This window comes from Callithrix jacchus, chromosome 1 (assembly GCF_049354715.1).
Source record: "Callithrix jacchus isolate 240 chromosome 1, calJac240_pri, whole genome shotgun sequence".
Classification (NCBI taxonomy): Eukaryota; Metazoa; Chordata; class Mammalia; order Primates; family Cebidae; genus Callithrix; species Callithrix jacchus.
The window spans coordinates 160,007,810-160,031,981 of NC_133502.1; the positions used below are offsets into that span (position 1 = coordinate 160,007,810).

At 40.0% G+C, this 24,172-nt stretch overlaps 2 protein-coding genes across 8 annotated transcripts in view; one reads left to right on the forward strand and one right to left on the reverse strand.

Moving 5' to 3' along the window:
• Positions 1-441: 441 nt before the first annotated feature.
• GNG10 (G protein subunit gamma 10) overlaps positions 442-24,172 on the forward strand; it is a 140,886-nt gene continuing 117,155 nt past the window's right edge. For 2 of the 6 annotated variants that reach the window (XR_013519840.1, XR_013520319.1), the window contains exons 1-2: positions 474-583; positions 4,869-5,000. Coding sequence is in view for 3 of the 6 variants with exons in the window: in XM_054256216.2 (XP_054112191.1) it covers positions 503-630; positions 4,869-5,000; positions 5,902-6,024; positions 7,269-7,287 (402 nt within the window). In the remaining 3 variants the exon portion in view is untranslated. Of the gene's footprint in view, positions 631-4,868; positions 5,001-5,901; positions 6,025-7,268; positions 8,245-24,172 lie in introns of those variants that run through there. The other 4 variants (XR_013519168.1, XM_054256216.2, NM_001204975.2 and 1 more) reach the window with 4 other exon arrangements.
• The window catches only part of SHOC1 (shortage in chiasmata 1), a 106,196-nt gene continuing 99,596 nt past the window's right edge, over positions 17,573-24,172 (reverse strand). For both annotated transcript variants that reach the window (XM_054258891.2, XM_035254650.3), the window contains 2 exons: positions 22,387-23,347; positions 17,573-17,777 (listed from right to left, as the gene is read on the reverse strand). In XM_054258891.2, coding sequence (XP_054114866.1) covers positions 17,677-17,777; positions 22,387-23,347 — 1,062 coding nt within the window. In that variant the 3' untranslated portion in view covers positions 17,573-17,676. The remainder of the gene's footprint in view (positions 17,778-22,386; positions 23,348-24,172) is intronic.

Genomic DNA, 24,172 nt, shown 5'->3' on the forward strand with positions numbered 1-24,172 from the left:
GATCTCCGTAAAACAGTAACAGGCTCACTTAGACATCGATTGCTGCCCCATGAAAATCCTATGAACCGTCCTTGGTTCCCCGAGGATACTGTCTGGCAAGGCCCCTTATTTCTCCAACTCCCGTCATACCTTGGCTCCAGTTCTGATTTCTCAGGGGTGCGTGTTTGCTGCCGCCCACTCCATCCTCGCGTCCCACGCCCTCGCGATTCCTGCTCACGCTAGGGGCGCCAGCTTCGCTGGAGGACGCCCCGCTCTGCGGGTCCCCGACTCGGTTCTCGGTCCGGCTGCAGATGCCACCCAGGTTTCGAGCGCTGAGGAGCAGAGAGGAAGGCCTGCCCGCTCGGGCCCCGCAGTCTCTGGCCTGCGGCTCCGCGCCGAGTGTGCTGGCGTGGCTGGGCGGGCACAGAGGCTTCCCCGCCCCGGGGCGGTGCCCTCGCGCGAGGCTGGTGGCTCCTCCCCTCCCGGCAGGGCCCAGCCGCCCTCGGAGCTCAGCGCCGCCGCCATGTCTTCTGGTGCCAGCGCGAACGCCCTGCAGCGCCTTGTGGAGCAGCTCAAGCTGGAGGCCGCCGTGGAGAGGATCAAGGTGCTGGCTCCGGGGACCCACGCTCCGGTGCCTCCGCCCGCGGGGCGGTGAGAGGAGGAGGCCGGGAGCCCGGGCCGGGCGCCAGCTGGGTGACTCGGGGGCGGCGGCGAGGCCTCGGCTGGGGCCGGGGGGCGGCGGGCGCCGCGGGGAGGGGAGGCGCGGGGCGAACCGGGGCCGGGCCCTACGGGAGGAGGCCGCGCGGTCGTGGTCCGGGCCGGGTCCCCGGGGGCGCGCCCACGCCCACTCCAGAGGCGGCAGCGGTCAGCTCCTCCGAGGGCGCCCCGGGCGGCCGGCGACTCGCGGGCGGGGAGGAGGGACCCAGGGCTGGGGAGGCCACCGCAGGGCCGCGACTTGGTGATGGATTGGTAGGATGAGAGCGAGAGGGAGGAGAGCCAGAATGCTCAGGTTTCTGTCACCGTGACGGGGTCGACGGCGCTGCCACCCGCCAAGGTAGAGAGGAGAGAGAGCGGGTTCCGGGACAGGATGAGTTCGGCTGCGTACCTGGGGACTCCGGGGAACCACCGGGAGGGATTTGTCCTCATGGCCTGAAACAGCGCCCAGGGCTGAAAGAGATCATTCAAGTGCAGGGAGGCGAAAAAGCCTCTTCTATGAAGAGCAGAGCTCAGAGCCTGGAACCCAGGGACCAGCCACACCGATGGCCGAGAGAAGAGGAAGTAAGAAACAGCAAGGTTTCTGAGCAAGGAAGGGGAAATTTCCAAAAACTGGGGGCTCAGTCAACATGTCCAGCGTTGGTTAGTGGGCCAAAAGTCGTCTGTTGCAGAGCTGTGTTTAGCAACGAGTGCAGCATAATTTGCAGAAGGTCTGGAGGAAGAAACAGGGAGGTAGTCCCTGTGCCTCAGCGGCGCCTTTGCTGTGTGCCTGGCGCTGCTACAGGGAATAGGGTGGTTCTGGAGGGGAAGGTAAACAGCAAATTAACGGATACATAGCATCGCTTCACATACTAAGTGGAGTGAAGATTATAAACAGGGTAAGGGAGAGAGGGCGTAGAACGCAGAGGTTTGGTGGCTTATGTGTTAGTAAAAGCAGAATCTGGACTGTCACAGGGCAGGCGGACTTTTTTCTTCTTCTTTTTAAAGAAACCTAGTTTTAAAGAGGAAATAACCTGGTTTTTTAACTTAGGAAATGAAAAGCCATGTTTTGGGGTTGAGAGGAAGGAACAAATTATATTTTTGGTTCCAGTGAAAAAACAAATGGAAGCCAATTGCTGGTAGAGGAGACAGGGCTACCGGAGGCGGGGGATTGGTGGCGCAGCTTCTGAGACAGGAATAAAGAAGGTAAAGATGTGTATAAAGATATGTTTCTGGATATGGGCTTAAGGACTTGTGACAATTTTCTTTGTGAAATAGGAGGCCACGTTTTCTTCTAAGGCAGAGGAAATGGGACTAAGGGAGTGGCCCTAAGCAGGCAGGTAGATGCACTGTGACTCTGAAGACCAAGCTGCTGTGAGAAGAGTGACTGCTGGTCATATTTGCTGGTCACTTTTCTCAAAAGAGACTCCAGCAACCTCTGGCCATCCTGGAATGTGAGTGCCGAAGGTGAACGGCAGTTGATGGAGGACTGAGTTAGCAGGAGAGGTATGTCAGAAAGGTGGAGATGGGGCCAGAGGGCAAGGCGTGTCAAGGTCTGGCCAGAAAGAGGCTGAGCCTAGGTGGATAGAGAAGGAATGGAGCCAGCCTCCTGGTGATGGGTGAAACAGAAGGGGAGGAGGTGACGCCTGGAGATCTGGGTGAAGTCAGAGTAGAATGAAGGAAGAATAAAGGAGGCAGCACCCTGGATGGGAAGGAGAGATTGTGATCAGAGAGTAGGAGACTGAGGTGTAAAATTTCAGAAGTGGAGCAGTTACAGGTGTTGTAGCTGTATCTGTTGGCATTGAGGAGAAGGCTGTTTGAGGAGTGGAAATCAGGGAACTGAAACCAGGGTTGTTGGAAATTCACAAAGACAATGTGGGGACCTGAGGTGGAAAGGAAAACTCTGAGCCAGTCAAATGCCTACCTACCTGCCAAGTAGCTATATATACATATATTTTTTTTTTTTTGAGATAGAGTTTTGCTCTTATTGCCCAGATTGGAGTACAATGGCGAAATCTCAGCTCACTGCAATCTCTCCCTCCCGGGTTCAAGCAGGATTCTCCTGCTTCAGCCTCCTGAATAACTGTGATTACAGGCACCTGCCACCATGCCTGGCTAACTTTTTTTTTTTTTTTTTTGTATTTTTAGTAGAGACGGGGTTTCACCATGTTGGCCAGTCTGGTCTCGAACTCCTGACCTCGGGTGATCCTCCCACCTTGGCCTCCCAAAGTGCTGGGATTACAGGCGTGAGCCACTGTGCCTGGCCGACCATGTTCTTTAGTCTAGAGTTCAGTTAGTCTCATTTCTCCATGGGTCCTGGAAGATAGTGTCCTTCTACCTACCATGTGTGAGTTTACCTGTTGCCCCAATGCAAAGATAGCAAGCCTGAACATAATTGATTCTCAATTTCTTTTGAATTAGTAACTGTTATATATAACAATTCCAATTATTATTATTTTTTTCCTCCATCTTCCCTAATTCCAATTATTATTAACATGAAAATGTGAGAACTTCTATTGAGAGAAAAGTAAACTTCAGCGTTAGTCTGGCAATATTATATTTTGTGTTTATATAATACGGAGAAAACTGTCATTACATTAATGCAACCAAAATTCCTAGAGCTGTCCAGAAACTTGGTAGCAACTGTAACAGAAACAGTTCATTTTCTAGTTATTTGGAGGCTTGGAAAATTAACACAAACTAGTAGTAATACCTGAACACCAATTGGAACCATTTTTGTACAATATGAGTGAATTTTATTCAAAACACCTTTTTTTCTTTTTTTGAGACTGAGTCTTGCTCTGTCTCCCATACTGGAGTGCAGTGGCACGATGTCAGCTCACTGCAACCTCTGCCTCCTGGGTTCAAGCGATTCTCCTGCCTCAGCCTCCCGAGGAGCTGGGATTACAGGCGTGTACCACTACACCCGGCTAAAAACACCTTTTAATGCACACGCACAAAAAGTACAATGAGAAAAGTCTCCAAGTAGAAATAGGCATCAAATGCAAGATAAGAATAGGCATAATAATATTGAATCAGTTAGTTTTTGCTGCCTAACAGATCACCCCAAAATGTAATGGCTTAAAACATTTATGCTCAGTTCTTAGATGGACGGTTTGAACTAGGTTAAACTGTACAGTTCTGCTGATCTTCTGGGCTCTCCCATAGATCTTCAATCAGATAGGGTGTCAGCTGGTGTTGGCCGGTATCTGGGTGTTTGAGAATGGCCTCACTCACATGTCTGCAGGTTGATAGACAGGTGGCTGGTTCTGGCTCACCAGTTCTCCACCACAAGACCCTCCAGGAGGCTAGCTGAGGCTCAGATGGTTGTCTTACAGTTCCATCTGCACCAAGAGAGGTAGATGCAGATTCTTGAGGACTAGCTTGGAATTTGCCCTTTATTTCTGCAATATTCTCCTGGTTAAAGTCAGCCCAGATTCAAGGGGTGGGTCAATAGACTGACTCTACCTCTTGGTGGAAGGAGCTGAAAACTATTGTGATCACATTTGCGGTCTACCACAAATGTATTGACATATGTCTGCACCATTTTAAGGGCTTTACATGTGTGAACTCAATTGTTGCAGCAACCCAGTGTGGTTGGTTTCTATTTCTAAATATTTCATAGATGACAAAACAGCTACTGAGATGTTGAGTAACTTGCCGAAGGTTATATAGGTAGTGACGGCTGAATTTGAGTCCAGGCATTCCTGACTATATATTCCTGAACAGTAAGCTACACTGCCTTAAAAGCAGGGCGGAAGAACTTCATCACTTGTTTGGAGCAGACTGAATAAGGCTTCAGATTTGTAAATATTACGACAATTCACTCATTTGGCAAACTTGGATATATCAATGCATGCTTTATATAAGTGAAAATTTGTCAAGGGAATGCTAGAATGAGCTATTTCTTTACCCATTCAGTTTCAAAACTACATTTCTAAATGAATAAAAAACACAGCTTTTTCTTGGCTTTGTTGTTATAAGCAACTAAACCCAAAAATACCTAAATTTAAGTTCATAGAAATTGTAACCTTTCCTCTGTGTAGTTCAAGTATTAGAACTTTCAGCAGAAAGAGACTTTTGGAGGTCACAAAAAGTTGATATTTACCAGGTTGGATGATCATTTTCAGAATATCCTTGGCTGCCAGATGGCTCGGCCGTGAGCAGCATGCCATGACGCTGTCCCTTTGTTTCAGGTGTCTCAGGCAGCTGCAGAGCTTCAGCAGTACTGTATGCAGAACGCCTGCAAGGATGCCCTGCTTGTGGGTGTTCCAGCTGGAAGTAACCCGTTCCGTGAGCCCAGATCCTGTGCTTTACTCTGAAGACTCGTGAGTAATGATATACCATGATGTCTTGGGGCCATAGCATGATCACAGGGCTTCCCAAAAGATTTGAGCAACTGAGTTTCGAATGTCTACTATTCTTGGGGGAATTAAAATAAAAGCCAGCAAAATGCACAACTTTCCCTGAGGGTGATTCTTGTGAATAGTTACGTTGCCTGTAGAATACATCCATTTAGGAGAGTCTGAAGTTTCTTTGGCACTAACTCATGAGATTCCAGTATCCTTCTGTACTTGAGCTCTTTAACTGAGTTGGCTGGTAGTAAATTCTTTTTTTTTTTTTTTTGGAGACACAGTGTCTTGCTCCATCACCCAGGCTGGAGTGCAGTGGCATGGTCTTGGCTCACTGCAACCTCCACCTCTCAGGTTCAAGCCATTCTACTGTCTCAGCCTCCCAGGTAGCTGGGACTACAGGTGCATGCCACCACGCCTGGCTAATTTTTGTATTTTTAGTAGAGATGGGGTTTCACCACATTAGTCAGACTGGTCTCAAGCTCCTGACCTCAGATGATCTACCTGCCTTGGCCTCCCAAAGTGCTGGGATTACAGGCATGAGCCACAGCACCTGGCCAGTAATTTCTTAACCTTAAGTCCACCCTCAGTCCTTCCAGCATCCCAGGGTTGTGATTTGCTGCTTGGTCCTATCAACTGACCTTGGGACTAAGGACTCCCCAGAGAGGGAGATGTGTGCCTACCACCTGCCATGATTTCTTTCCTAATGGTTTTCAGAATATATCTCTGTGTTTTAATGGAGGAAGAAATGTAGCTACTGGGAGAAAGTGTGAGGGGGTAAATTGATAAAGGAAAACACCTTTCTGGTGGCATTTTAGAAATCCCATGGGTTTGATTGCTTTGTATTGAGGTCATTTTCACAATTTCCTCCCCCCAGGATGGAGTTTTGCTCTATCACCCAGGCTGGAGTGCAGTGGCATGATCTTGGCTCACTGCAACCTCTGCCTCCCAGGTTCAAGCAATTCTCCTGCCTCAGCCTCCCTAGTAGCTGGGATTACAGGTGCGCACCTCCATACCCATCTAATTGTTTTGTATTTTTATTAGAGATGGGGTTTCACCATATTGGCCAGGCTGGTCTCAAACTAGCTGGTTTCAAACTCCTGTCCTCCTGATCTGTCTGCCTCGGTCTCCCAAAGTGCTGGGATTACAGGTGTGACACAGTATTTTTTTAAAGAGGACAAGGGCCTGAATTATTAGAGTCTTTTGGGACCAACATATTTCAAATGATGTGTTCTAAGGGGTGTTTATACAGTAAGTAATTATCTGAGGTCCTTCTTCACAAGTAGCAAAAGGAGATTGTTCACATTTAAAAGAAGGAAGCAATCTATCAAATCCTATTGTACTTTTTAATGGAAAATGTTCATATTTATGGTGTTAATAGTTTTATGTTGGCATGGCATTTTTCATTTTACAAAACTCTCTCCTTTCTTCCCTCCTTTCCTCCTTCCCTTTCTTCCTTTCTTTCTTCTTTTTCTTTCTTTCTTTCGACAGAGTCTCCCTCTGTCACCCAGGCTAGAGTGCAATGGCACAATCTTGGCTCACTGCAACCTCCGTCTCCTGAGTTCAAGCAATTCTCCTGCCTCAGCCTCCTGAGTAGCTGGGACTGCCGGTGCTTGCCACCATGACTGGCTAATTTGTATTTTTAGCAGAGATAAGATTTCACCATGTTGCTCAGGCTGGTCTCAAACTCCTGACCTCAGGTGATCTGCCTACTTTGGCCTCCCAAAGTGCTTGGATTACAGGCATGAGCCACTGTGACTGGCCTTACATACAAAGCACTTTCATGGGTGCTGCTTATTCAGTGGTGTGGTTTAGATGTTTTTTGTATTCAACTCTTACTTTCTTTTTTTTGAGACAGAGTTTTGCACTTGTTGCCCAGGCTATAGTGCAATGACGTAATCTCGGCTCACCACCACCTCCGCATCCTGGGTTCAAGCGATTCTCCTGCCCCAGCCTCCCGAGTAGCTGGGATTATAGGTACTCACCATCATGCCTGGCTAATTTTTGTGTATTTTTAGTAGAGACAGGGCTTTTCTGTGTTGGTCAGACTGGTTTGAACTCCCAACCTCAGGTGATCCACCAGCCTGGGCCTCCCAAAGTGCTGGGATTACAGGCGTGAACCACTGCACCTGGGTCACCTGTTACTTTCTATTTTGTGAATGCTAAAGTGCCTATGAAATGATGATGAGTTAATTTTATAAATAAATCTTACTAAAGTAAAAACCAAACAAACTCTTTTTCCAGTGGGAGAGAAGTTCCCTGAGGAGTGCCTTCAAGCACAAAGTGATGAATGACTGCCTTCAAGTCTCAAGAAAACACTTTTCCCTAGCCAAGTGGCTTTAAGAGATATTTCAGCCCTTTCCTGGGGCATGGGCCTGTAGCCAAAATCTCAGAAATTCGTGAATTTCTACTCAAGTAAGGAAACTGGGTGAAAGAATAGAGTTTTAAAGAGTGATAGCCTGGTTTTCTGTGGAAGTACTTTTATACATAAGACAAAAACCTTACCACCAAATATACCAAAACGCACCTCTTTCATAAGTGAGTTGCTAATGTTTCTATACCTGGAATATCATGTATGTTTTATTTACTGGATGTTTACATTTTAGGAAGGAGAATATTTTTGTTTATTTAAAAAATTGAATACTTGTAATTTGTTCCTGGTAGGTTTTTATACCATAAAAGAATTGTTCTCTTCTCATGAATTTACAATTCCTAAATGAAGACAAATATGAATTGCTGGAGGGGGAAGAATAGGTTTTACTAATCAACTGATGTCTTGATTTTTCTAAATGGGAAGTTTGTTTTATTTTTAACACTAAATATGGCAGCAGTTTCTTAGCAGACTTGTTTGGAAAAGTTAATGTTGTGATGTGCATTAGGCTGTCCCATTGTGTATACAAATGAAGCAGATTTGATCTTTGTATTCTCAAGTTCCTCTGCTTTGTAGTTGTGGCTGTACTTACAGAAATACAGGATTTCATATGTTTAAAAATGTTTAAAATGTGACCCACAGAACATTGTAAATGGTTAAAAACTAACATGAAAATATTACAACCTAAAAGAATTCTTAATGTCACAAATGTTTTACTTTGATGATGTGCCTTTAATTTGGGACACTTTTTTTTTTTTTTAGAAGGATACATTATTTATGTTTGTAACAGTCTTTGAAGAGCTTGGAAATAAAATTTCTGCTTAATTAATCATTTTTCTATGACAGCAATATTTTGTGTCTGATTTTTATATTAAGGATTCATGGATTTCTGTTTGCCTGTGAGGCTGAGTGCTGGAAATGAGAGAGTGAAATTTTTTTTTAAGTCTTTGTAGAATTTTGTAAATGTCCTGAAAAATAGATAACTGTATAACATGAAGAAATGTCTCTATTAATGGCAACATTTGTTCTCTGAAAATAGGTTTATATAAACTCATAAATAAACAAAAATATTGGTGAGTATAAGTAGTATTACAATAGAGAAAATAGAAGTCATTAGATGGGAACTCCCTGAACTTTTAGCTACTAAACTTCTAGATCTAGTGATTGGAATCCCTTATATTCAATCACAATTCAGGCATCCCTTTTATAACCTATTTGTTCTCTGGATCTGTTTCACCTTGTCTGAAATTTCACATTACAATTGATCCTTTCTCCTTCATCTTCAAGTTATCCACTGGATGCTTTCTTTTTTTTCCTTTTTTTTGAGACTGGATCTCACATTGTCACCCAGGCTGAAGTGCCAGTGGTACAATCGTGGCTCACTGCATCCTCAACCTCCCAGGTTACCTCCCACTTTGGCCCCTCATGAACCATCACGCCTGCCTAATTTTTGTATTTTTTGTAGAGATGGGTTTTCGCAATGTTGCCAAGCTGGTCTTGAATTCCTGAGCTCAAGCGATCCACCCGCCTCAGCCTCCTAAAGTGCTAGGATTGCAAGCGTGAGCCACTGCACCTGGCCTCCAGTGGACTCTTTCATCAGCATTTAGCATGCTCTATTCTGTCTTAACAATAGCATTTAAAAAAATCCCCATGGAAAAACAAAATTCTCTTTTGATTCCACTTTCCCCTTTCAGCAAATGTTTAATAAGATAGCACAATAAAACTATATACATCTCACAGATGAATATAGATGCAAATATCCTAGATATAAACGGATAAAATTCAGTAGTTATAGTAAGAGAAAATACAGCCTGATAAAACTATAACATAAGCGAACCTATCAATGTAATTCACTACTTCAATCACTTAAAGAAGGGAATCTATGCCAAAAAGTCATTTGATAAAAATCAATAGCTGTTCTGAATAAAAACCAAGTGGATTAGTGACATGAAAGTAGAGAGAAATTACAAAGTTAATAAAGACAAATTTTCAAAACCAACAGCCAATATGCTGCATGGTGAAAGGCTGACACATTCAGTATATCAGAAACAACACAAGACTACCTTTTATCACCACTGTTAATTAGCATTGCTTTGGGTGAATGCTTTGGGTGAAACCCTGTCTCTACTAAAAATACAGAAATTAGCTGGACATGGTGGTACGCGCCTGTAGTCCCAGCTACTCGGGAGGCTGAGGCAGGAGAATTGGTTGAACCCAGAAGGCAGAAGTTGCGGTGAGCCGAGATCGTGCCATTGCACTCCAGTCTGGGTAACAACAGCGAAACTCCATCTCAAAAAAGAAAAAAAAAAAAAGAAATGGAAATGGAAATGGAAATCATATCCCCTTTCTACTTTAATTATACAACTAAAAAGATACTTGGCAATAAACTTAAAAGTGCAAGAGTCATAGAAAAGGTTTTATTAATGTAAAATGGAGGGACATGGCAATTAGGATATGAAGGCCATTTTGGCTAGGTCCAGTGGCTCACACCTGTAATCCCAGCACTTTGCGGGGCAAGGTGGGTGAATTGCTTGAGATCAGGAGTTTGAGACCAGCCTGGGCAAGATGGTGAAACCCTGTCTCTACAAAAGATACAAAAATTAGCTGGATGTAGTGGCATGCACCTGTAGTCCCAGCTACTTGAGGGGCTGAGACAGGAAAATCGCATGAGCCCAGGGAGTCAAGGCTGCAGTGAGCTGTATTCATGAAACTACACTCTAGCCTGGGCAACAAAGTGAGAATCTGTCTCAAAAAAAAACCAAACCAAAAAAAACAAAACCCAATTACAAAAGATAATTTCATTAACATGCCAATCTTATTAAAATTTATATAGAAATTTAGCGGAATTCATTTTTTTAAAGGGAAACTAGCTAAAATATCTGAAAGTTTATATGGAAAATCAAGTATCCAAGAATGGTTTTTAAAACTGTGTGTGTGTGTGTAAAATATGAGGATGGGATGGGCATGGGCTGGGGGTTGTCTCACGCCTATAATCCCAGCCTTGGCAACATAGTGAGACCATGTCTCTATTTTTTTTTAAATTAAAAACCCAAAGAAACTCTTGTAAAAATTATTACAGACCAAAAAAAAAAAAAAAAAAAAAAAAAAAAAAAAAAACAGAACAGGGCATGATGTAATCCCAGCGACTTGGGGGGCTGAGGCAGGAGAATCACTTGAACCTGGGAGGCAGAGGTTGCAGTGAGACAAGATTGCACCATTGTGCTACAGAGAAAACATCTGCCATGTATAGGAGAGATAATGGGCTAATATCCATAAAGATACAGAATATTCTGATTGCATGGTGAGAAAAAAATATGAGTAAAGGTTATGAAAAAGCAATTCACAGAGGAGCGAATCCAAATGAAAGAACACATAACTCCATTAGTATGCAGGGGAAATGTAAATACGGTGATCATGAGGTATCATTTTTCAATCCCTCAGAAAACAAAAAATAAAAGCGCATATTCAGTAAGAATTTATATGCCATGTTCTAAGTATTTATGTGTATTAGGTCATTTAATCCTTATTGGTGTAACCTTGAAAAAATCAAATTCTCTGGGTCTCAGTTTCATCACCCATAATTCTTTTTAACATTTCAATAAGAATATCTTATCTCCTTTGTACACATGTGGAAAGTGAGGCACAGGTAAGTTGAATGTTGTTCATAATCCAACAGTTAATGGATGATAGAATTAGTATTCGATGTGCAGCAGTCTGGCTCTAGAGCCCACACTCTAAACCACTGTGCTGTGTACCATTGCTGGTGAGGATGAAGGATACTGGACAGTTTTATACCTTGTTAGGGTGTGATGTGCTACAACACTTTGGGAGAGGAATTTGGCAAAATCTCTGTAAATCCCAATCAGAAGGAAACAAGATTGAGGAGGTTGAGATCAGATTAATCCTCATGGCTTCAACTTAACTGTCATAGTTCAGGCGAGGTGGCTCACACCTGTAATCCCAGCACTTTGGGAGTCTGAAGCAGGTGGATCATGGGGTCAGGAGGTCAAGGACCATCCTAGCCAACATGGTGAAACCTCTGTCTCTACTAAAAATACAAAAATCACTCAGGAGGCTGAGGCAGATAATTGCTTGAACCTGGTAGGTGGAAGTTGCAGTGAGCCGAGGTCCCGCCACTGCACTCCAGCCTGAGTGACAGAGCAAGACTCCATCTCAAAACAAAACAAAACAAACTAAAACAAAACAAAATACTGTCATTAAGGTTTAAAGAGGCATGGTACAAGGAAGCAAAAATAAATACATAAATTAAGCATGAGAATTATGTCTAAACAAGAACACTGGATGTAGTTACTGGTACATTGAACTAACTGGAAACAAACAGATCAGAACCCATCACGTTTTTGAGGGGATTTGAGAAAATGGCCCTGTAACTTACATTTAAGTTTATTTTAAGTCTAATAAACTTAACTTTAGGCCCTTAAACTTACATTTCAGGAAGCAAGTGGAGAAAGTTTTGCAGTTTCTAAGAAAGATACTCTCTTAAGGGGTCCAAGGAGAATAAAGGGAGGACTTCCAGAGGGATGGGCTGAGGATGGGGTGAGGATGGAAAACCATGATGAGGGTTTCTCCCAGTGAGTAAAATGAGGATCTACCAGAGGAGGGCCTTCACATCTGCATGGCTGGATCTCAGAATGCTGACCACTGACTTCTGTGTGTCTCTCATTCATTCCCCTTCTACCTGGGAAGTTCATTGAGTCTCTGCTCCACTATTGTGTTTTTAATATTGGTATGTGAGAGTGAGGGAAGTGACAATAGATAACCAAAAAATTCCTAGGTCACAAGACTGAGAAGCCATATCTAGCCCCGATGGAGAAAAATAAGCATGACCTCATAATCCTGGCCTTTGAGCTGCCTGCAGTGACTACCTGAAACTTTGGTTTTCCTCTCTTGAGGTGGGACTCATTGTGTTCTATGAGTGAGAGGATGAATGAAATGGATATTTGGGGACCAGAATGGTAGAGTGCAGTAGAGAAGAGACTTTCTAGGTCTTCACCAAATCCCATTTCTCCCCAAAACACATAACCCAAATCTAATCATGAGGAAAACATCAGACAAATCCAAACTGAGCAATATTCTATAAAATACACCAGTATTCGGCCGGATGCGGTGGCTCAAGACTGTAATCCCAGCACTCTGGGAGGCCGAGGCAGGTGGATCATAAGGTCAAGAGATTGAGACCATTCTGGTCAACATGGTGAAACCCCGTCTCTACCAAAAATACAAAAATTAGCTGGGCATGGTGGCATGTGCCTGTAATCCCAGCTACTCGGGAGGCTGAGGCAGGAGAATTGCCTGAACCCAGGAGGCAGAGGTTGCAGTGAGCTGAGATCGCGCCATTGCACTCCAGCCTCAGAAACAAGAGCGAAACTCTGTCTCAAAAAAAAAAAAAAAAAAAAATACACCAGTATTCCTCAAAACTTCAAGGTCATTTAAAAAAGGCAAGTTTGAGAAACTGTCACAGCTAAGAGGAGGTCAAGGAGACATGATGGCTAAATCTAACAATATATCCTACATGAGGGTATACACATCCTACATAAGGATATATGAGATTCTCTAATGTAAATAGGACATTAAAGAAAAACTAATGTGTTCTGAATAAAATGTAGAGTTTAGTTAATAATAATGTATCAACATTGGTTCATTAGTTGTGACCACTGTGCCACAGTAATAGTAATGTAAGAGATTAGTAATAGGAGAAATTTGGTGTTTTGTATTTGGAAACTCTTTGTACTATTTTTGTAACTTTTCTGTTAATCTATTCTAAAATTGAAAGCTTATTTAGATTTTAAAAAGCAAATGTAATGGTCTTAGTGAGATGAATGTGCTTTAATTCAAGGACGTTTTGCTGATACCAATATTTCAAATTGTTTCTTTATTTAGTGCTTCAGTGGTGTTTACAACTTAGGTCTTGGACCTTAGTAAGATTCAGGATGGGTGAGAGATATACATTTATTTTACAAAGTGGAAAGACAATTGTAAGGATGGAAAGGAGAACCATTGTGATATGTAGGTCTCAGGGGTGTTCTCTGGCTTGGAGAAGCACTGGAAATTTACTGTTTTAAAACTGTTGGTGCCCATGTACTTGCTCTTTGAAATGTCTTTGTAATATGCCCTAGTGGTAGGTGTACCTAAGTCTAAAGACTTCTGATATATACGCATCTTGAGAAGTTCAGCTGTGAAAGTGCTGTGAAAGAGAACAGAGCAGGAGTAGTTGGGGAATATGAAGTCTAGAAAAGGTTCCTTCAGAAGCTTAAGGACATTTAAAAGTCAAGGGGAAGGTCATTGTTGAGGGTAGAAAGGAAGGGAGACCCCATGTGGACTTCAGGTTTAGCCTCAGAATTTTGAACATGGTTTAGAGAAAGCTCTATATAGGGGTTGTATGCACAGCTCAATTTATAATAAAATGTACTTTATGTTCCATTTATAATGATAACATTATAACATTATCATGATTATGGTCACTGCCTTGCATATTCTCAACTCCCTTGTCCCACTCTCACTTTTGCTTCTTTGCACAATCTTGGCTAAGCTGCAGCCCTTTAAATGCAATTCTCTGTCTTTGTTTTCCTCCTTTCTACTGGGCACCCCTCCTCCATTTGTGACCTACTTAATTCTCTCACTTTGGAGTCATGATTACTCATTTAAGAGGATCTTTAATATTGTCTGGCAAACATACACTATAGTTCCCCATTTCCTTCACTCTCTCTCTCTCCTAGGTGACTGTGTCGTAATTTCTTTCTCCTCAAATCTCCAATACCTTCTCCTTCTTCACTTTCAGCTTCCTCACTTTCATATCACTGAGGTTGAAAGTGGCTCTAGTTCCTCCTGGCAAGTTCCAGTTTATCTTCCCCATTTTGCTTCCAACTCTCCTGACAATGAGCTTGGCTGACCTGAAGTGACTTCAGGCCGAACACCAGATGCAAAAGCAACTGTCTTACATAACTTTTAAACCAGTTTCTGCATTTGTACAAGGCCTAATCCTTATCATAAATCCTTTATTCTGTAACACTCAGTGCTTCTGCTTTTCTGATCAAAGAAAACAGAAAAGTTAAGAAAAAAATAGAAACAATCAGAAGAGAATGGCCATAATCTCCCACAACATCTGCCTGTATCTATGCCCATAATCTCAATGGTTCTTCGTATGTCTGTGGATGATCTCTCCATGGTCCTAGCCAAGACCAACTCCCTTCTTGTCTGCACTATATCCCATCTCTTTTCACCTTCCCAGGGACATCCATCTGTTCAGCAAATCTCTCTCTGTTTCTGTCTCCATTAGCATTTGCTTCTGTACTGGATTTTTCCCACCCATTTACAAACACTATGAGATTTTTCTGTGTGAAGACTCCCCTCTCTTGACTTCTTCCTCTAGCCAGTACTCCAGCTCTCATCTGTACAGCAAAAGTTTCAGAAAGAGTTGTCTAAACTCCCCATCTTCTGTTTTCCTTTCCTGTACTTTCTGTAATCTATTATAATCAGGCTTTTGGCCCTACCACTGCTCCAAACACTGCTCCTATCAAGATCACCAAAGAGCTCCACATTGGTAAATCCAATGGTTCTCTTTCTTCCTCTCACTTCATTTGTCAATAGTAGTTAACACAACTGATTATGCTCTCCTTCTGGAAACATCTTCTTTATTTGGCTTCCAGGAAATCTGTTTTTTCTCCTACATCACTGATTGCTTCTTCTCAGTCTCCTTTCCATTTTCCTCTATTTCTCTCTAATGTTGTACCATGGCTTGGTGTTTGAAATCTATTTTCTATCTATATTCACTATGTTGGTAATCTTATCCATTTTTATAGCTTTAAATATCATTTATACTTTGATGACTCCCAAATTTATACTTCCCAGATTTATATATTCTATTGAACTTGAGACTTACATAGTACAAATACCTACTTAAAATCTCCACTTGGAAGTCAAGTAGGTATTTCAAATTTAACTTGCCCAAAAATTGAGCTCCCAAGCTCTGTAAATTATACCTTTCTCGTAATCTTCCCCATAGCAATAAATGGCAACGTCATTCTTCTTAGGCCACAAACCTTGGTGCTATCCCTGATTCTTCAGTTGTATCTTTAAAATATATACAAATTTATAAAGAATGACAACCTTTGTATTTATTACTCTATCTCCTACTGTTAAAAGTTTGAGAATGTGTCTGTCTATATATTTTTCATGCCAAAGCTGAAGTCCACCTAAATGTTCATTAGTGAGAGAATAATTAAATATATCACGGCAGATTATATTAAGCAGCTGCTAAGAATAATATATATCAAGTCAGTGACAATAAAAAAGACAGAAATCTGATGAAAATGATAGCACAGTTTTAAACATGCTAAATGGTTAAGGGATACACAAATACTATAATATATATGGCTCCTTCCCTTGAAAAATACTCAGAGTTTGCTCGTGAACCTGTAGGCCCCACTGTCCCACTGGCCAGCCCTGCCTAATGACCATGGCTGGTACTCTTTCTGCTCAAGGAAGAGAACAAAAGAGAGATTGAAAAAGAATGAGAGAATAAACAGAGAAAAATGGCAGAGACCTGAGAGGAAAGTGGGGAACAATTAAAGAAAGGGGAAGGTAGGAAGCTGCTTAGCCCAGCTGCAACTGGCAAGTTACTGTGAGGTAGTAACAGGTGGGTTATCTAGCCAGAAAGTTGAGACACCAGATGTGGCATTGGCTACATTGTATGGCTCAATGACCTTGTGAAATGTGGTGTGTGTGTTATGTGTATTCCTATCCAGTTTATTTCAGTTGGGTGTCATTTTTGAGTTCACCTAGAGTTTCTGGTAAACAAAATTGCATATCAGAATGTAGAATTCATCTTATGCCCACATTATTCCCTGATATAGTGATCATTTTGGAAAAATTTAGAATTTTCAAAGGTCGCCGGGCAGTGGCTCAAGCCTGTAATCCCAGCACTTTGGGAGCCCGAGGTGGGTGGATCACAAGGTCAAGAGATAGAGACCATCCTGGTCAACATGGTGAAACCCCGTCTCTATTAAAAATACAAAAATTAGCTGGGCATGGTGGTATGCGCCTGTAGTCCCAGCTACTCGGGAGGCTGAGGCAGGAGAATTGCTTGAACCCAGAAGGAGGAGGTTGCGGTGAGCCGAGATTGTGCCATTTGCACTCCAGTCTGGGTAACAACAGCGAAACTCCGTCTCAAAAAAAAAAAAATTTTTTTTTCAAAGGTCTATTTTTCAAAAACAAAAATGGAGTTGTGCAACACAGTGTTTTATGTATTGTTTCCCCCTGCTTTTTTTTTTTTACTCTTTATGTTATGGACATCCTGCCTTGTCAGTGCACCCAGACTTACTTTCTTCTAATAGTTTCATGATATTCTATAGTCTAAGTTGTTTACCTATTCCCCTACTGATAGCTTTTTTTATTGTCTACAACTTTTGCCTATTATAAATTATATATTTCATTGTGTAATTGAATATTTCTTTAAGACAGATTCCTGCAAATGTGATTGTTGAGTCAAAAGAACGGAGCATTTTTCATCTTAGTAGGTTTACACAAACTGTGCTCTAATGAAGCTGTACAAACAATATAGGCAAGTGGTCTTTTCTTCAATATGTAGACATTGGATAGTATTAATTTTCAAAAATTTTGGCAACTGATAGATGAAAAAACGGTAACATTGTTTTCATTTGCATTTGCCTAATAAGTAATGAAGCTTCATATTGTATCAAATGTTTATTGACTATTTTTGTTTTTTTCCTGAGGAAATATCTATTCATATATTTTGCCCATTCTTCTATCAGGTTGTCTTCTTCCTATCAATTTGTAGGAATTCTTTGTATATGAGGAATGTAAACTTTTTTCCTGTGACCTGGATTGCAAATATTTCCTTAGTCATTTGTTCTTAAATTGTGTTTGCAGAAAACAATACTTTAAAATGGAAGTTTTCTAACTTCAATTTTGTCCTAGGTTTTAACTTTCTTAGATGTGGGAGGGTTGACTGGTGACTCAAAGGGTCAGACTGTGATGGAGACTCATTTAAATGGTTTGTGTGTAGGGGTATCTGGAAGACAATTTGGGTCTTATGTAACTGCTAATTGATATATTAGAATATTTAACTTACAAATATGCAAACCATAGGGCAGAATACATATTATGAATATTTAATACAGAAACACTGAGACATATATGAAGAATTGCATTTTCTTTAATGTATGGGCAAATCTAAATAATTTTGCTAGTAGATTATCATCGAAAGCAGTGGGATATAGCATGTAGCACTGCTTTTCTCCCTCAAAAAAACGTCAGCCGAGTCTGCCCATCAACTCTACCAGGGACTTTTTCATATGCTAGACGTCGTTTTTTGAATTGTGGTCGTTGTGAGTACATAAAACCTGTTTAAAAAAGAAAAAGGAAAACCATTTTATTGCTTACAATAGTTAAGTATAGATATTTTTTCCTTACTATTCAAATGGATTCTGTGTCTTCATCATCTACCTACGAAGTGTCAAAATTTCTAAATTAGGATAAAATAATAACTATTAAAAAGTATGTTTTAAACATAAATGCCTCTGTACCGAATGGCCTAGTATTAAAAATTAGTAATAAATGCATATATTTTTATGCTTATGCCTTGTAGAAGTAGTTAAATCACCCTGGATTTCAATTTTCTCTTCTGTGAAATGAAAAGTTATAATACATAATCTCTAAGGTCTGTCCTAGTTCTAACATTTTTAAGTAAAAACAATCCAAATGGTTTGGGAAGGAACTCAGCCAGGGCTTCCTAATTCCTGAAAGTTTCTAATAAGTCCTCATTAATTAGGATGTAAGTTAGAGGCTCATTGTGACAGACTTTGAACCTAAAACAAAGAATATGCCTGGTCTCTGTGTACCTGGTATCCATCTTTGTGGTGAGAGTGTATATAATTCTTTCAGGGTTTTTTTCCTCCTTCTTTTTTTTTTAGTTTGCCCTTCCTATTCCTGACTGCAGCTTTTTTTCACTTGGGCTAATTTTCTTCTCGGGAACATATACCCTCTATGAGGCATCATTTTCACTAAGGACAATTTGTTTTCAGGGAGATGTTATGTATTTAGGAAATATATCTGGAAATTCATGTCTTTAAAGGCATGTCTGGAAAACAAATCTTTAACTCCCATTAAGAAGTTAAAGAATCCTAGGCCGGGTGTGGTGGCTCAAGCCTGTAATCCCAGCACTTTGGGAGGCCGAGGCGGGTGGATCACGAGGTCAAGAGATCGAGACCATCCTGGTCAACATGGTGAAACCCCATCTCTACTAAAAATACAAAAATTAGCTGGGTGTGGTGGTGCGTGCCTGTAATCCCAGCTACTCAGGAGGCTGAGGCAGGAGAATTGCCTGAACCCAGGAGGCGGAGATTGTGGTGAGCCGAGATCACGCCATTGCACTCCAGCCTGGGTAACAAGAGCAAAACTCCGTCTCAAAAAAAAAAAGTTCATCCGTAAATGAACAATTAGATGAAACATAGGGAATATTAAAGATGACAGGACCTTGGTTCTTCACTGTAAAGCTGTGGGAGAGCCTGGACTACCAGTAGCATGCTGGTAAATGTTTATCAACCAGCTCTTGGGGTGGTGTGGGGAAAACAGGGAAAGGCCTGATTTACAGCATTTGCCAATTTTTGTGGTATGAAGATGCCCACCACCATGGCTGATTTTAAGCTGCCAATGTGATAGAAACAATGCTTTTTTCCTGCATATCAATCTCTCACAGCCAATTCTAAAATTTCTAAAAATACTATTTTTTTAGAGCTTCCAGGAAGCTCTCCCATGAAATGAATGTATATTTTGCACCTATTTAATAACTCCAATTTATTTTCTGTATATTATTTATGTATGGATAGCCACATATTATTTCTATATGGATATCTACATATAGCTATCCCTATATTAGTATCCACATGTTCAATTATAAGGCACACAGAAATTTCCAGCTAACCAATACAAAGGATCCCAAGTAAATTCACAGATGAAAACAGTTTTGAAGAGATTACCAGTATTTTGGATATTATGAGCAAAATTTACTACATCCTTGCCAAGTTGGAAAAGAATCATCATTAATACATGGAAGGAGTAAATAATAAACTGATAGCAATGCAGTTGTCAGAAATAACAAAAGTGCAAAATAAAAAAACCCAACAACATGAAAAAAACCCCACTCTTAGCTCAAAATTATAATAGATCAATAAGAAAAAAAATTAGAATACCATATTTAAAAATGGTATTAGTAGCTCATATTCAGCTTCCATTCCAGTCTTTAATATGTCATTTTTAATACTCTTGCTTTTAAGTTTTCCCTCATTAGCTTGCTCCTTGACCCATAGCTATAATGTGAAATTTATCCTAAGCCCTGACGAATGATAGGTGGTGATCATGTAAGAACTCACCTTATATGGTTTTTTAATATATGATACATTAACATTGAATATCCTAGATTTTGATACGTATAGAGGCCAATTATTAAATCAGTAAAATGGAAAACTAAAAAATTTAAATCAGTTGTAATAATTATCCCTGGGGATATAATCTCATAATTGTAAGAGTTGTGATACCATTATTTAAAAGTTTAAAAGGCAGGGCCAGATGCAGTAGTTTCCACCTGTAATCCCAGCACTTTGGAAGGCTAAGCCAAGCAGATTGCTTGAGCCCAAGAGTTTGAGACCAGACTGGGCAACATGGCAAGACCTTTCTCTACAAAAAATACAAAAATTAGCTGGGTGTGGTGGTGCATGCCTTACGTTGCAGCTACTCAAGAGGTTGAAGAGGGATGATTCAGCCTGGGTGATAGGGTAAGACTCCATCAGTAATAACAATAAGTTTCAAAAGCAATGTATTTTGTTAAACAGACATGCCAACAAATAAATATAAAGCAATGTAGTAAGTAAGTATCTCATAGAGAGCACATATGTACACTTCTGGAAAAATGGAAAATTATCTTGAGGTTATGGGTTACACTAATGGCACTGGATAAAATTTCCAAGGCTGTGCCAGTATTATTTCAAAAAGTGTTGTACCTTAAACAATGTATTTGGAGGTAATGATGTACTATGAAAAATCAGTTAAATAAAATTTGCCATAGTGAATGAAGATTCTAGTATCAAAGATTCATGTGAACTGTTTGAATAAAATTATTTCATGGAAATAACTTGAAAAGTGGAAGAAATTAATATTTCTGACATTTTACAGAGTATGTGATTTAAAAATATATAACTAAATTAGTGAATTAAAATGTAGGTAGATGATTGACTATTCTACTCATATACCTAAAGCTTAAATGTTAGAATTTATTTAAAAACTACTTCTAGATCTTCTCATTGAAAATTGGGAGGTTATATGTTGGAGTTCTCTGTGCTCAAGAACATACAATAATTCACATGTGTATTTTGTTTCAGAGTAGAAAAAGATGAAATTTTCATCTAGTTTATGAAGTTAGCATAACCTTTATATCAAAATGTGATGAGGCACAAATAAAGAACACAATCTAATTTCATGAATGTAGGTGTGAAAATCACAGATAAATATTAGCTACCATATTTAACAGCATATTAAAATAACCTCTTAGGCTGGGCCTGGTGGCTCATGCCTGTAATCCCAGCACTTTGGGAGGCCAAGGCAGGTGGATTGCTAGAGCCCAGGAGTTCAAATCAGCCTCGACAACATAAGAAAATCCTGTATCTACTGAAAATAGAAACAAATTAGCCAGGTGTGGTGGTGTGAACCTGTAATCTCAGCTACTTGGGAGCCTAAGATGGGAGGATCCCTTGAGCTGGAAAGGTAGAAGTGGCAGTGAGCCAATCACACCACTGTACTCCAGCTTCAGTCACAGAGGGAGATACTGACTTTAAAAAAGAAAAAAAAAATCTCTTAGACAAGGTAGTATGAAATATTAAATAAAATAAAAATATACAAATGAAAAAAAAGAATCATCCCTCAAAAATTAGTTATGTTAATCACAGAAATGGTAAAGATAATTTAATATTAGTAAACCTGTAAGTATAATCTTTGACATGAAGAGGTCAATAGAGAAAACACATTTGATTTTTCCCAATAAGTACTAAAAAGAGTTTGGATAAAATTCAGCATCTATTTTTCACAGAAGTTCACACAAAACTAGACACACAATACTTCCCAATAAAGTGAGGAACAAAACAAGTTGTGACTATTAAATGCGAGCAAATTCAAGTATTATAAGTCCCGGAGCTTGTACAATTTGGGAGACCTTTTAAAAACAAAACAAAGAATACAAGATTTTCTTGGTCCCTCTCAGGCCTAACAAAAGGACCTATGAAAAACAGAAGTTTGAAACTTAAGCTTCCCCCTGCCCTTCCCTTTTTCTCCTATCCTGGGGAAGGCCACCTTTGTATGGCCATTAGATTTAATATTTTGTTTTAGATGCTTGGGCCAATGCAATAAGAAATACAGTGAAAGAAAAGCTAGAATCACTAGAAATAAGAAAATTAAATTGTTCTTTTAAAAATTTGATATGCTTAAATGTTCAGACAACTCAAAAGCATCCACCAGAATGGAGCTAATGATAGTACCTATTTAATAGAATTGTTAGAATTAAATAATCCAGAAAAGGACTTAGAATAGAGACCGGCACCTAATTAGGTTCTTTTAATAAATGTTAGTCAATTAAATATACCTATATCAGTGAATTTTCTAATTCACTGATTCCTCTGTTTAATCTTTGTTGATTTTAGTTTTCTGCTTTACTTAGAGTTGTACTGCTTTTATTTTTAACTTCTTAAGTTGACTGCTTAGTTCACTTAAGGCTATACAAATTTCACATAATATATTTTCTTTGCATTTATTTTAGAGTTTAGATTTTCTCTTTTACCTAACAGTTTAAATTAGAGAAGTTTTTTAAGCGTAGTCATTAAAACAAAAAAAATTTAAATTTGAAGATGGTTTTATCTTTTCAAATTAAATTTGAGAATAGTTTTGTCATCTATTGGATAGTATTACCTGTTAAAGATTCCTTGTCTCCTGAGTTAAATGAAGATTCAGAGTGCCTTTTCTCTCCTAAACTTTTTCCATATCTTTGGTAGAAATAAAGGCTGTCGAATTCTTTTTGATTTGCATTAGAATCAGAAGCACAAAATAAATCCAAACTGGGGACAGATGGTAATTCTTTCCAGAAAGTCTCATCATTTGAATTTTCACATGTGAGGCCTTCAAACTCATTTGATTGACATTTTTGCTGATCAGTGAATAAATTACCTTTCTGAGAGAACAATTTGTTGCATGTAGTCTGCTCTGTACCATATTGTAAGTTGAACGAGTGATTCTCTTGTTCCCATATATTTTTCTTAAAGTTCCAATGAAGAGGAGATTGAGAGCCCTCTAGTAAAAAGATAGGGTCAGCTCCTTCTTTATTTACAAAACCGTTTGCTTCGTGTGTTCTTCTTTTCTGAGAGTTTATAAAACTGGGGACAACTGACACTCTCTTCTGAGTGTCAATTGGTGATTTTATAGTTTCACAGTTCATTTGTGTTAGACCCAAAGAAAAGACATCTGACTCTGACTCTCTGTGGTTTAGAAAGGAGTTATAAGCCAGTCTTCTTGATTCTGTATTAATTAGAGAAGGAGTATTCTGCACATTATCAGGGTTACAACTGGAGTCTTTCCAGTAGCTGGTCTGATTGTATGAAGTTACAGGTGGTAAAAAACCTGCCATTTCTCTTAGTTCCATAATGGAAGAGTTGTAGTTCGAAGTGGTGGTTGTGTCTTCCTGCAATGTCTCTCCTAATCCTAAATACTGATAACATTCATTATGTTCTTGAATGACGGAGTCTAAATCAGAAGTTGAACTCTGAGAAGAGAAGGCACTAATCTGATTCCTATTTTCCTGAGGTGATGAAATTTGCGGTGATTTTGTTATGGAAGAAGAACTAATCTTGAATAGGGAAGTGATACTACAAAAATGCTAAAAAATTAATATAATACAAACAGTTTAGTAAATAGAAATAATAATGCTTATCTATACAGAAAGAACACAAAATATAAATGAGTAGTCTATTCATAGATATTACATTGATCCAGGTATTAAGAACATGAAATTATTAGGCTCTATTAAAAAAAAAAGTCATTTAAGTCATACATATTTTAAAATCACCTGTAATAGAATTTTTAATAGTCTATTTTTTCAGAACAATCTTAGGCTCACAGCAAATATAATAAAATTTTTAGTTATACAATTCATACATGAATACTATTTCCTTGATAAGGATTTTAAAATATTGCCAATAATGTTAAAGTTCTCTTTACAGCTAGAACAAAAGGTGTGTTAGGACTCTTTGGAAGAGGTAATGTAAATACATGTGAACAGGGTACATAATTGAATTTTCTGTGAGCATAATAATATTCCAAAATGATTTGAAGTGTGATAAACTGACTATATTGAATTTATCTGTATAAAATAGCTTTAGAATGTATAACATAGGCGGGGATTTATGGCTCATGCCTGTAATTCCAGCACTTTGGGAAGCTGAGGCGGTTAGATCACTTGAGGTCAGGAGTTTGAGACCAGCTCTACTAAAAATACACAATTTAGCCAGGTATGGTAGTGCACACCTGCAGTCCCAGCTGCTTACGAGGCTGAGACATGAGAATCTCTTGAACCCAGGAGGTGGAGATTGCAGTGAGCTGAGATCACACCACTACACTCAAGCCTGGGTGACAGAGGGAGACTCCGTCTCAAAAAAAGAAAAAACTACTGTAATCCAGCACTTTGGAAGGCCAAGGTGGGTGA